General features: G+C 41.2%; 1 protein-coding gene across 1 annotated transcript; it reads right to left on the bottom strand.

The window, feature by feature from the left end:
• Positions 1-2,798: 2,798 nt before the first annotated feature.
• On the bottom strand, positions 2,799-13,943 carry rbm24a (RNA binding motif protein 24a). Its single transcript, XM_067613059.1, has 4 exons — positions 13,493-13,943; positions 12,130-12,253; positions 11,679-11,733; positions 2,799-5,416 (listed from the first exon to the last, which is right to left on the bottom strand). Exons 1-4 carry the CDS (start codon positions 13,658-13,660, stop codon positions 5,065-5,067), a joined length of 699 nt encoding a protein of 232 aa, XP_067469160.1. The 5' UTR covers positions 13,661-13,943; the 3' UTR covers positions 2,799-5,064.
• Between the last annotated feature and the right edge of the window lie 389 nt (positions 13,944-14,332).

Here is a 14,332-nt window from a genome sequence, read left to right as displayed (position 1 = left end):
CTCTGGGGGCCGACGGACATTTACCTCGCAGGCAACATGGCAGCCTCAGAGAACCAGCCTGCTAAAAATAGAGCTTGAGTGATTGAGGCTGTGGAAATGTAAGTCCTGCATGGGTCCCCTCTGGGGGGGAAAGAACTTCACTTGCAGTGGGGGGTCATCACCATCATCTTCACCATCATCAAAAGTCTCTGGGAGTGAAATCAGACCAAAGTTTGACCTCCATACTGGAGATTCCTCTTCCCACATTCCCCCTCCTGATGTCAACAGCAAGTCTCACATTCTGAATGTTGACAATCCTTGTTTTTGTTTTTTTTAGCTTCAAATGTTGATCCATTGCACTTTTATTTTTAGCATGCAGGCCTATTTTAAAAATATGAAGAAACATCTGATGTGAATAATTCCCTTTAAGGTTTATGATGAATTAAATACAGATAGAAATTCAGGTTTGTGCAGAAAAAATTCAGCGATAAAACACATTTTATTAGAATTTTGACAATGTCAAATATTACAGAGAAGTAACACAACTAATCTGTGAGGTTTTTGAGTGAAAGTGACAGAAACAATGAGTGTATAACAGCTGCATAATCAGTAAGTAACACAAGGGGAAATAAAGTGCAACAGTAAACATTTACTCAAGTTAAATCATGTCACTAAATTGTCTGACTTCACAGGGGTCAAGGGTCAACACCTAGAGGATGAATACGTTATAAAAGCATCATAACTAATATCAAGTCAAATTCAAAATTTCAATTCAAATTCAAACAACTTTGAAGAGAGCAGCAGTGCACACAACCAAACAAGCAAATCAGTCAAAAACAGATAAAAGCAGCATAAATAAGTCCAGTTTAAGGAGCAGTATTCAAATAGCTCGCATAATTAAAAGACATGTTAAGATCTAAAAGATCATAAATCTCATATTAAAAAAGTTCATTCATGCCTTCCATTTAAAGTGCTAGTGTGTGAGACAATCTGGTTACCCAGCTAGACCCAGTTCAGGAGTTCAAAAGGCGGATGGAGGCTGGAATGAAACTTTCTGTGGCCCGTCTGGTTTTGAATAGACCTGTATCCAAAACATAGAAGCATAACATAGCAACTATTCAGTAAACTCTTGGCAGCTTCTGTCCCCCATGGGCCACAACCAAACTGTGATGATGTAACTCTCACATGTTGTATGATGATATGTGATTATATGTCTTCTCATAGCGAGATACACTTGAGCCTCGCTGAAACAGCGGACAGAGCGCTCGCGCTCTGTTGAGACTGAAGGGTCAAAAAGAAGCAGGTGCACAATTCAAATAAATGCCTCCATCATCAACCACTTATAAATGGGGAACTTCACAGATTTAGTATTGCACCTTCATAAAGTTTTGGCATTTATAAGATTTAAAAAGAGGGGGCAAAATCTGTGCAGCAGAGATATTATAACTTCAAAAACACTGGATCCTACATTTCCCATAATGCAACTCAAGAGCATCTTTTGTTAAACTTCACACACTCAGTCTGTAAAAGGTCAGACATTGTCCAAAATGGAAACAGACTTATATGCTGGATGCACCTTCACCTGTGTTTATACAACATTAGGTGGCTCCATACACAGACGTCACATGGACCCTTACAGACAACTGTGGACACATGAATGCAGAAAATATACATTCAAGTCAACACCACACCATCATTTTTCAGACTTGGGTCGATAAATTGAAACTAATTGGTTTGTTAATAGCTAATAAACCATTTACTGATGCTTCATAGATGAGTTATGAACCCTTAATAACAATAAGTGGTCAGAGGTCTGAGCAAGTAGTCAAACAGTCCGACCACACAAAGGCATTTTTCAGGATTTGGCAACCAAAACATTGTTCTCAGTAACAGCTTATAACTGATCTGTAAAGTATTAGTAACTTATTTATTACTTGTTAACAAAGCCACTGCTTACAACTTAACGGCGGCTTATTAAGAAGTGGTAGCTTTTTAAAAAAAGCACCTTCGGAACCACAGAAGACATTAAAGTCTCCAACTGTTTTCACACTCTCCTCATGACGAGTAAACCGAACCTTAAGTCTTGTCAGAACACTATCACAGCCGTCCATCATCCTTTTAATAAAGCTTTAATTTAATATGTCTGAGGTCAGACGCCATTATAGCTGCTGATTTCACCCATAAGGCTTTGCTGCATCCATGCTGTGTCATGGTACAACCGACCTCAGTGTGGGCCAGTTTCATGTTTCACCAGAGACCGAAATACTCCCCGGAGCCGAGCGAAAAGACGGCAGAGAAACGGCAGCACACTCTTTTTGACATGACTTATTGATTAGAGAGCGGATGAATCATTGATAGACTGAGTCCTGAGAGACTTTTATTATCTGTCAGTCGTATCCATGAAAACTCTGGGTGTGTCCGTAATGTGAGTGTTTCAAATAGCGTCTTCTTGAGATGGTTTCATGACGAGGAGCGGAGCAGCATCTGGCGTGTGTGATGCGTTTGTCACCTTGCAGCTGTTGGCAAATGCAGGCAGAGAAATAAGACACACACAAAAGAAATGAATGAAAGATGAACTTTTGGTGTCCAGGAAAAGGTTAAACAGAACTTTAGTGTGTGTGAAATGATCATCACATTCACATTATTGACTTCATTAAAAGAAATGTCACCAAACTTTTTTTTAAATATAGAACATTTTATTCCAATTTTGAGTAAATGGTGTTGAAAATTCTGAAGTAAAGGTTTTAATATCAACAGGACCTTTGCATTTAAATAGTAACACTTTACATGCCTTCATCCAGTGACAATGAAAAGCTTCCTTAAAAAGTTTTTTTGTCATTTATTTTTCATATTTCCCTTGTAAGAAATAGTTCAAGTATAAAAATTCCCAACAGTGTAAAACAGCCCATCTGATGAATATGAAGCAAAAGAAGCACAGCTACTTGAAACCTCGACGACGACTATACATTCTAGTGGAGAAAGCAGCATTTTCGCTTGTTTTTTTTTTTGTCAAAATTATTATTATTATTATTATTTTTTACTCTCATCTAAACACAGAAGAGGCAGAGTACAATCTGCATGCAAACAGGCCTCCATTTAAATAAAGTTCTTCCATACAAAAAGGCATTAAGCTAACCGATATTTAATGTCATGTTCTAAAGGATCAAAAAGATAAAAAAAAAAAAAAAATGTACAGTGCACATAACAGAATTGTATCTTAAATAACTCCTACATCAACATTTTTGGTTGAGTATGTTAATAATTATAATTATAATAATATTATTACTAAAACTAATCAATAACTTATATATGCCTTGAGATGAGTACATATTATTAATACAGTACCGCCACTAAGTCTCTACTCTCAGAGCGTCAACATAGTCAACCCTCAAAAATAAATATCTTAAATAGTAGATTTCTCTCTTTTTTTCTGTTTTTTTTCTCTTAAATAGCAGTAAAAATGTAAGGCACACAAACCAACGTAACGTCAACGAGTCAACCCCCTCGATCTCTTCACCCCCACCTTCTTGACAGACATGAGGCAGGCCAGTTGTTGGGGTGGCTTTGGTGAAAAAAAAAAAAAAAGTGTGTTTGTGAGTGTGTACCTGACGCCAGACTACAGCAGCACAGAGGTGGAAGTGCTGACAGCGGCAGGGCTGAATGACGGGGGGGCTCTGCTGTGTGTGTGTGTGTGTGTGTGTATGGGGAGGGGGGGGTGGGGTGGGGTGGGGGGGGGGCTCTGTGTCGGGTGGAGGGCTGTAAAGTTGGTTCCCAAATGGGCCCAGGGATTAAAATGTGACAGCTCAACAAACGAGCACAAGTGATGCGTTCTTTCCAGAGTGATCCGTCTGTGTGGCGCTGGAGCGGCTCTGTCCAACCCCCACCAGCAGCTGCTGCTCTCTCTCTCTCTCTCTCTTTCTCTTTCTCTCCCTCTTTCTTTCTCTTTTTCTTTCTCTCCATCCCAGAGCGCCGAGCCAGAGAGAAACACGACCGTGCTGCCTTTGTCTTTTCGACTGCTATGTGTGCAACTCTGGATGCATGTGTCGGTGTACGTGTGTGAGTGAAACATGTGGAAAAGCAACTGATTTAGTGTTTCTCATTGTCTGAAGCCATTTTCAACCTCTCTCCTTTGTCAGTGCCTTTGTTGTGTTTGCCAAGTCCCCCTTTTTAGTCCAAGAGTCAAGTCAGAGTTGATGACATTTTCAGTTTTTTGTTTCTTTTCTTTGTTTTTTTTTTTTTTGTTTGTTTTTTTGTCTCCTGGTGATCTGTTTGCTTTGCATAGGTCAAGAGGTCGAGACACAGAGTAAAAAAAAGGGGACATTCAGCATCAGGAAGATAAAAAGGTAGTTCTTCAAATATGTGTGACACGACGAGTTACGACTCCTCAACTTCCTGACAGAGGTCACATAATAATAGCTAACACATTGGAAACGGTTCCATTTCCCTGATTATCAGAAAATATTAACTCCAAAAAATGCACTTGAAAAGACAAAAAGAACAAGGAGAGCCCTCAATATGTAATAATAACAATAATAAATATATACGTTACGAGGGCATCAAATAACCGAAAACACTTGTGGAACACCACAAGCAAAAAAAAAAAAGAGAACAGTTTCCTAAACTAACGTTAAAGACAGCAATAGGACTTAAAGGCTTAGTTTAACACCTATACCAACCACAGGGATTAGTTCCTGCATTTCTTCTCTAGAAATAAGTACTCTACTACAATGATAATAGTAATGATAATAATCATAATCATAGTAATAACAACAACAATAATAGTAAATCATTTTCCATTATTTGTTCTGCGACTTTTTTTCATTTTCTCATTTTTTGGTTGAAGCACAGCAAGTTGGAAAGTTACTGTAAAAAGTTCCCACCTCACCATCATCATCACTACCACCACCATCATCATCATCATCATTATCACCTTATTTTTAAAGCGACTCTGCCTCTGAGTCGCTGACACGCCCACCCTTAAAGCCACTCCCTCTTCCTTTTCCTCTGCTGCTCCTCATCCTGACCAATCAGCTGTGGCTGGGGGCGGGGCTCCCCTCTCTGCGTGTCCAGTGGTTGCAGTGGCTGCTATTGCATGCGGTCCGCTTGCAGCTGCTGGGGCTGGTACTGGCCGAAAGCTGCGGCTGCGGCAGCGGCTGAGCCTGGGGCGGCGGTGGCTAAAGGCTGCTGGACTGCGTAGCCGTAGCCGGCAGTGGCCACGTAGCCTGTGGCGGCAGGGGAGGCGGCGTACGGATACTGCTCATATGCGGCGGCAGCGGCAGCGCTGGCTGCGGCTGCAGAATACTGCGCGTAGGCGGCTCCGGTGTAGTCGATGTATGGGGAGGAAGCAGTGGCAGGTGCAGCAGCTGTGGGCTGCACATGAGGGATGACCACGCTAGGCTGCACGAAGGCCTGAGGGTACACGTAGTGGGCCGGGATGCTGTGGGACAAACAAACACATATGAGGGGTTAGTTTGATTCAGCAGCAAGCCCAGTCTGAGAGTAAGATCCCCCACCCTGAACCCCAAACCCAACTCCATCACACTGCGGCCAAGCGCCCTCCCACCACCCAACCCCAGTCCAATCCACCAGTCAAGAACACCAAGGAAATGCCTGCTAGTAGGGATTAGAACAATATAGGGTTGCCAAAATAGAAATCTCTCTGTGAAAAGAAGATTGGAAGGTGAGGAAAACTTTGAACACCCAGAGGCTGCTTATTTAACCTCTGGGTCAAATCACATCAGTATGATCACATTTGGAGGAAGTGAGGCCTGGGTGATGATGTCATCTTCTTTATTGGGATGTATCATGGGAAACAGGTTTCAGTGTTTCTGTTTTGGGCACTTTGAGTTTGTGTTTGTGGAGACGGAGCTGCAGAGAGGCAGAGGGAGGTGAGATGAAAAGACAAAGACAGAGAGCGTTTGGGAGCTTTAACCTGCAGCTCGTCTGTGGGTCACATGTGGATTTGGCTCTGGTGCTGTCCCCCCTTGCCTGCTGGAGGGCGAGTAGGGGAGGGAGGGGGCTTACAGTGCCGGGGGCAGGGGTGCGGACAGAGGAGATGAGCCCAGGGAAGCATTGTGAAAATGTCACTGCCACTTTGACAGCTGGACAGTTTTCAAAAAGGGACGCTGCTGGCCATTTCCCCCTCTGTGTCGGGACAAAGAGCCGGGGAGGCAGCGGGGGGAGCCGGGACTAGGCTCTGCACCCAGAGGGATGTTTCGATTAAATAAACAATTATGAACAATGAGCACATTCTGCCCTCCATGACATAGCCTTATCCCGCCCCCCCAGACTCTATAAGGTCTGGAAACTCAGTCGGACAGCGAGCATGAAGGGAACTTTTGAAATTTACACTACAGGTTCAGAGAAGTGTCAACTTTTGAATGTAAGGTGGAAGCAGGAAGAAGCAACTTGAAAGCTTTTGGTTTTTGTGTGAATTTGAGTCTTTGATGTCCTGAAAAACTGCCCTCCCTCCACTTTAGAGAGAAAAGTAGAGTCAAATTCAATCTCACTTTGATTCAGATGGAATGAGAAACATCAGGCTTCACTTCACTGCTGGAACAATTTGATTTGATCGACTCCAACAACAGCTATGTGTCTGTTTTAGGATGAGATGTGTCTGTAGGTAAGTTTGAATGAAGATGGTTAAAAAAAAATATCTGTTGAGAGAAAATCAAAGAAAACCAAATATAATCAGTTGAGTCGGCATAAATGAACTTCAGGTGGTCACTTTGGAGTCTGTGTTTGGGAGAGAAGAGAGGAGGTGTAGAAAATGTTAGAAGTGAGTGAAAGGCGGGATCTATCGTGGCAACCCTATTGTCAGCACTCCATTATCCAATCCAATCACATCTCAACCGAAAACAGTGGGCCCAGAGAAAAACAGGAAAAACAAAACAACAGCAAGGCGTCAGAGAGGAGGAAATATGTAAAAATAGTCCACCGCGACTAGACTGATTACAAATACAACGAAAAGGGCACAGCACAATCACTCAACTGAAAGGACACAAAGAAAAAAAGGGGAGGTATAAACTGAGTAAGTAGAGGTCTAATGTGGCTATTACTAAAGGGCAAAGGTCACTGTCAGCGGCCTCAAATACGGCACACACTCACACAACCCTCCATGCATCTACACACACATGTTAGACCAATTTTTCAAAAGCCAGTAACATTTCTGGATTGAATAGATTTTGTGTGTTTCTCCTGAGTTACACTAATTGGAAAAAATCCTCTAAAAAAAGCATGTTTGTCATCATCATGTGACACTGAAACCCTCCTTTGAAACCTAATGAAACTCAGCAGGTTAAGGCAGGTTTCCAGGATGAGTTTACAGGACACCATCTCTAAGAACTGGCTGAATAAGAAACTCCCACAGAACACGGTGGAGACATGAAATGAATGGAAACCGTCTCCAGCAGCAAACAGAGAGGAAACTCCTCACACTGGAGGTGGAAATCACTAACTGGCTGATATCCAATATGTAATAAAAGAAGCAAGTATTAGTCTGATTGGTCTAACTCTGTGATGAAGAGATTCCCTTATAGCTAGCTAACAGTTTTTGTTTACTGGTGCCTTAATGTTAGCTATTTAAATATTTAAAAAGACACATGTAGTTTAGTATTCCTTGTTAGAGCCAAATCAGAAAGATTTATTATTTATTTATATATTGATTTGATCACTTACAACATTATATTTAATTTTGTCTCGCAATGGAAATTTAATGTGATTTTACTGTCTGTTAATGCACGACTTCTAGCTACTAAAGCAGGTAAACTGTCGTATTTAAAGACCCCCTCCAGACATGTTTAAGACATGAAAAAAATACTCTGAATACTTTGAATAATGATTTGTGTCTGATATGTTTTTTCCATAAAAAAAAAGTTCAACTACCTGGTTAGAAATTCTTGAATGACATCTACTCTTTCTACCTCATTAAAAATTCAGAATCTATGAATATGCAAATGTTGCTCACTTTAAAAGTTTAACTTAAAGATGTCTCCTACTTCACTGTAAAGTCCATTCTCAGTGTTTGTGCACTGGAGGCTTCACGTTTCCACACCACACTTGTGTAAGTTGAATATTGGACCACGATTGGCTCCAAACTAGTAGTGATGTCACAAATGATGCTCATAGGCCCGCCCTTTAAACTCAGATTTTCGATGAGCACAGACTTTCCACTTTCAGCAGATTAATTGTGTTTTCTACTGTCAAACTCTGCACATACATCATTCTGCACAGTGAAGCTTAAACATCCAACTAAAACAAGAAGAAGAAAAACACATTTTTGAGTGGAAGGGGACTTCAAACGTCCTGTCTAACACCATATATGATGATTATGTGCCACTGATTTAATCCAAAGAAGCCTGAAACATTTTCTCTACATCTACGTCAGTTGCATGAAAAAAAAAACCTGTTACTCTTACTGAGAGCTCTATGTGTGTTTTAAAAAGCTTTCAGTTCGTCTCATGACTCGGGGTAAATTACATTAAAGGAACATCTAAGATTCAGCAAAACTTTCCCCTGCAGCTACTGTATGTGATTGACTGTAGAAGCTGCAGCTCAGACTATTTTACGACTGTCTAACAAGTAGAGTGGTACCCATCTCCACCGGTCTTGTAATCAAACTCCCAGCTAGATGCATTCTAGTTTGAACCTTTGCTGTCTCCGATTCCCCACCACAGTATCTATGGGACAGTATGGGACTCTTACACACACACACACAGACACACACATAGCATAAGCAGAGGTTGTGGCCATGGGAAGCAAAGCTCTGGCTGACCCATTCAATTTGGCCTCCTAATGAAAAAAAACACTCTCCTTCCCCTGGGATGGTCATAAAATAAGGATATCAAAAATATCACAGTTAACTGTGAGGCTGTTTTGTGAAGCAATGCTGGTACCTATGATGTGTCCGACTCTGTGTGTGTGTGACTTGACTGGAATGTCGTGTTCACGCAACCCAGCGGTCATTAAAGTTCAAGGCTAAATAAAGGCTCTCTGCCGTTGTGCTGAAGGAGAGGACGAATGTACACTGAAGTGAGAGGATCTAGTGTGTGTGTGTGTGTGTGTGTGTGTGTGTGTGTGTGTGTGTGTGACACCTGTCCTGCTTCCACAGAGTTGCTCATAAGACTGTTACTATGACACAGATGAGACACAGATGGATCTGTTGTTGTCTAGTTTCACTTTTGGCACAGCAGGACTTCAGTCCTAACATAGCAAGTTACTTGGATCAGGTTAGTTTGTGTGTTATTTTAATCATCTTTGTTTATGGAAAAAAAACTACTGAGCGATTCCAAAGCTAAATCAAGCTGTAATCACTTCAAGATCTGAGAGAGCACAGAGGCAGTTTCCTAATGGTCATAGAGATGATCAGTTTGAAACCTGCTCTCACAGTTTTCTGTAGATTCTGAGCACTTTCAGGATGTGAGAGGATGATTAGCAACAATTTTTTTGACCAACAAACTTCAACCAGGACACTCACAAATCTTGGACTCATAGTTTCTCACAGTTAAAGTCTTTGAGATGAATACAAAAGCTGATAGATCCCACTACATTACTTTAAGACCCCCTACAGACATGTTTTAAGACATACAAAAGATACTCTGCTTATAATAACAACTTGTGTCTGCTATGGTTTTTCCACAAAAAGGTTCAATGACCTCATTAGAATTGTTTAAAATCTTATCCAGAACCTATGAATGTGCAGATATTGGGTTTGGATATGAGAGATACAAAACTGAGCATGCGTGGCTTTGAAAAGGGAAAGGAAGCGCTATTACTCCCTAAAAATCTACTGACAAAACTCAAAAGAACGTGTTCTGCACTTGTAAATCTGTCCCTGCATGCTCTCAAATTGTTGACTTGCAGACTGGTTAGAGCTCAAATATGTTTTGTACTTGGTTGATACTTTTGTCTGTATTCTATATAATTATATGCAGTATTTACAATGTGTGCTGAATGTCACAACCTGACACTCTGGTGTTGCTATGGACTGATGATAGGGTGGTTTGGACGTACGCACGTGAACATGGAGGCTATATGTGGCCCCTGAAACACCCACTCTGACCCTGTTTAAATGGCCCCTGCCCTGCTCTTACATGACCGAGAGAGACAGCTAACCCTCACCCCCCAACACACACACACACACACACACACACACACACACACACATACACAACACAGAGCTTCATGCGACTGCAGTGTCAGCATTCGGGGCTTTGTGTGGCACAATGGGCGCGCTTGTTTTCCTTAACACCACGGGCCCATGTGACGAAAGCTCGTTCCGAGAGAATAAGAGAGAGAGAGAGAGAGATCCAGACATTTGTTTGTGTCACACTGGAGACTTTGGTGCGTTGAGCTGAGCTTGAAATGCATGTGGACAGACAAAGACACACACAAACACAATGAGAGCACACTGTCATATGTACCAACGCGACCAGACGTTTTCACCTGTTCATAGTCGACTATGAATACAGCTCACACACATCTACATGCACACAGACGGGCACTTAAACATATTACAAGGTGTTTTCCTGTTTGAATGGCCACTAAGTTTGGCCATAGCTTCCCAGTTAACTAAAAGACAATTGGGATTGGAAAATGGCGGTACATGACCTTACATTTACGATATTTGGAGAAAGAGACAGAGAGATAAAGACAGAAAAGAAGGCAGATGAAGAGAGATGACAGAGCAGTAATATTGCAATTGTCTCTGCTACGCTGTGTTAATATAATAAACTGCTAGTAACACCAGGAAGATGCTATAAGCACACGCAAGCAGTGGGTTGGGGGGAAAAAACAAAAAGAAATCACACAGAAAAGTCACCACTCACTCCAACAAGACAGCCAAAAAACACATAAAACAGCACATCCTGTTAAACAAAACAGGTCAACCACAAGCTAAAAGCAATAAAAAATAAATAAAAAGAAACAAAAAATGTGCTCGTCCTTGGCAAAGTTAACACGCTTCCACAAAAGAACACCCCAAATATTCAGTCAATCCAGCTTTTTTTTTCTTTTTTTTTTTTTTGTTGGTCATTAAAGTAGAAAGCACACGGTTTAGCTAACAACACCACTTCATAACCGCACACAAAGCTCTAAGTTCTATTCAAATAAAATGAAAGAAGTCAAAATGAAACCCACGTACATGCATCTATAATCACCATTTTGAGAGCTTGTTTGTGTGTGTTTGAGTCTACAGGTAATTCCTTTCTCTGATCTGTGATTATGTTCGCGGAACTATTCCACAAACCAGCACAGTTAGCTTAACCGAGACCGAGCCTGTCGAACCAAAGAAAGATAGATAACATTGAGTCAGGCTGGAACGTTCCATCATTGTCCACTCAATACACACACACACACACACACACACACACACACACACACACACACACACACACACACACACACACACAGGTATGTATACACAGTCACACACATGTTCACAAACAGGCAAACCTAGAAAAGGCAGTTTGACTTGCTTTTTGGTGGACAATAATAATAGAATAAGCTACATACTTCTACTTGTCCACCTCTAATTATCAGACATCAATTATATTTGGGGAGAGAACTGGTTTAAAAAAATATCACACATTAAACTGAGAAAAGATTCAATCAAAACAAGTTAATGAATCACTTGTCCCTACATAAGTAATGTCAATGTTCCAACACTCCTCCAAACAACATGTGGATTTATCAGTACTTACCCATAAGGCCTTTGGATGAACGCAGGGTGAATTTGGGGAACACCAAAGGTAAAACCTACGAAAACAAAAAGTAAAACTGTAAAATCTTTCTCCTCATTAGGATTAGGATTCATTACATTAGTTGAGTATTAACTTGCTAACATGTTCCTACACCTGCAGAAGCTACTTAAAAACAAACAAATTAACCCTCAGGTAAAGATCAGGAAGGATTGACTTGATTTTCTTGTTTACTGCTTTGCCAATAAAACCAATTGATTCCAAACAAACACAGTGAGAACAAAGACACTTCAAATGCTACTTTAGAGTCATTACAAGAGGACAGATTATCTAATCTTGGAAATTATCTCTTTTTGTCCACATCTGATTGAAAATTCTGACAGAAATTATGAATTTGTTAAGGAAATTAAGCGCATTATCTGTGTTTTATTGATCTTCATTCGGCTGTCTGTACCTGGCTGCATCACCCGAGGCTTGGCCCCCAGGTAGGCCAGGTTGACATTGGCCTTCCTGCCGTCGATGATTGGGTTGGGGTCCTTACAGGCACGGTCTGCAGCCGAGCGGTCCGCCATCGTCACCTGACAGGAGGGGAAAAACACAGAGGATGGGAAAGATGTAGATTACTGAAGTAGTCATATCTCCTTTTCCTGCAGACTCCACATGAGGAAACAGACTAAATGGCAGAACTCAACAAGTGACCAATAAAGATTAAAGCCTTGTTAAGTGCTGAAACGTTGCATTTATGTGTTTGTAGAGAAGAGAGAAAATATATTTTATGTACAAGTGAGTGTGGCCATTATTACAGCTGCAGGTATTTGGCACCGCTTACACATCCATCACCCTCATGTGGATGTGTCGAAACTATCAGCAGTGAATGGGAGCCTGGTTGAAATGACTGACTCCAGAACATGGCTCCAGTATCGCTCCCAATATAACAAACTTTATTACTCTGCTCAGAGCTTCTGAGCCTTTTTTTTACACACTTTTTTACAACTAAAATGCACCCAAAGTGACCTGTCCATAAGGGGTTTTGATGAGCATGAATATGATGAGTGTATTGAAGTAGAAGTAGGACAAAATTCACCTCAGATTTGGTGTGAAATGTTGGACCAAACATACACATACAGACATTTAGGCGTAACAACAGTGACTGTGCAACTTTGTACTCTAACTGGGAAAATATGCCAAATATCTTCTCAAATCTAGGTCTGAGGAGGCCAAATAAGGGCAGTCATGTTACATTCGTACGCATGCATACAGTAGATTATACATAATTGTAGAAATAGATTACAATCACAATCAATATTTTTAAACGTACTGACTGAGCATCTGGTTGCATTTTGTCTCTACAACTGCGCCTCAAATGCTTTCTGTCAGTCAAGTTTTATAAGTGTGAGTCAAATATTTTCCCAACATTATGAGCAACGTCGTAAACAGCTCAGAGATGGTGAAACCTGTTTCAGAAAAAGTGATATCAAGTCATCACAAGAGCTTTTTTTTTTCTCTCCCACCCCTTCATCACACCAGAGCTGTCAGTTTGAGGGCAGCTCAGTGAAAAAAGCGTGTCAGGGCGCAAACCGACGCGCAACAAGTTGGTGGCTGCGAGATGACAAATAAAGCAGGATCTGTTTATCGAAACATTAACATCTCATGACTGCAGATATATTAAAGTTGGTCATGATGTTGTGAAAGACAGCAACAGCCGCGCACTTTAACAGACACTTGTGATGGAAGAATGTTCGTGCTTAAAAAAAAACATGTTTTGGAGCCGAATGAAGCGTAAAACGTATTTAATTGTGTTATTTAGTGATACTTACGAATCCATAACCCCTAGACTTGCCGGTCTGTCTGTCGGTAATGACCACCGCTTCTTCAATCTCACCAAACACCTCAAAATATTTCCTGAGACTTGAATCCGTGGTGTGGTAGGGAAGACCCCCGACAAAAATCTTCGTATAGGTCGTGTCCTTTTGCGTGGTGTGCATCGTTAGTGCAAAATACAATAAATAGGAACAATTAAAAAAAAGAATAGTGCAATGTCTCCTTATCAGTAATTCTTTGGATGAAAAAGAGAGAGAAAGACAGAGAGAGCGCTGTTACTTTTCAGAAGAGAAAACAAAACAAAACGCGACAAAAAAAAATGAAGCCTGGAGGTAGATTTATCTTCCGAGAGTTAAAGAGGGGAGTTATATGGAGCGGATTGTCCCAAAGAGACCATCCGGTGTTTCCAGCTCTTCTTGGTAACTCTGCTGTCTAACTAAATAGGTTTGGGACCCATTCCTAAAAGCGCTGCTCCTAACTCCACCCAGCTTTCAGTCCATCTCTGCCCGCCCACCAGGCGCGCAACAAACAGCTGGGAAGCCTGCACAGTGTGAAACACTGGAGGCACTTCACACACGCGCACACACACACACACACACACAAAGATCCTGGCTGTCTTTACTAGAATCACGTTTAATTAACCATCAGGGGCCACCAAAACCTGATGCCACTGATTATATGTTGGGGACAAAGAGGAGCAGAGATACATCATTTTGCAAATGTGATCAAACATTAGAGAAAATCATCAAACTCTGATTTTCACTGACTTATAAACTGGATTTTCTCTCGTTGCTGCGACACAATCCTCTTTTTTCTCTTGTTCATGCCTATGTTTA

Source organism: Thunnus thynnus, chromosome 15 (genome assembly GCF_963924715.1).
Source record: "Thunnus thynnus chromosome 15, fThuThy2.1, whole genome shotgun sequence".
Taxonomy (NCBI): Eukaryota; Metazoa; Chordata; class Actinopteri; order Scombriformes; family Scombridae; genus Thunnus; species Thunnus thynnus.
Note: the sequence above shows the minus strand (reverse complement) of the source record. Positions and strands in the feature narration are given on the sequence as shown.

What these genes read in the sequence shown, in the direction of transcription:
- rbm24a (XM_067613059.1), bottom strand. Translation starts at nt 13,660, where the DNA reads ATGCACACCACGCAAAAGGACACGACCTATACGAAGATTTTTGTCGGG. An exon ending in AGTCTAGGGGTTATGGATTC is followed by an intron (nt 12,254 to 13,492) that starts GTAAGTATCACT and finishes CCCTCCTGTCAG; the next exon opens with GTGACGATGGCGGACCGCTC. An exon ending in GCCTCGGGTGATGCAGCCAG is followed by an intron (nt 11,734 to 12,129) that starts GTACAGACAGCC and finishes TTGTTTTCGTAG; the next exon opens with GTTTTACCTTTGGTGTTCCC.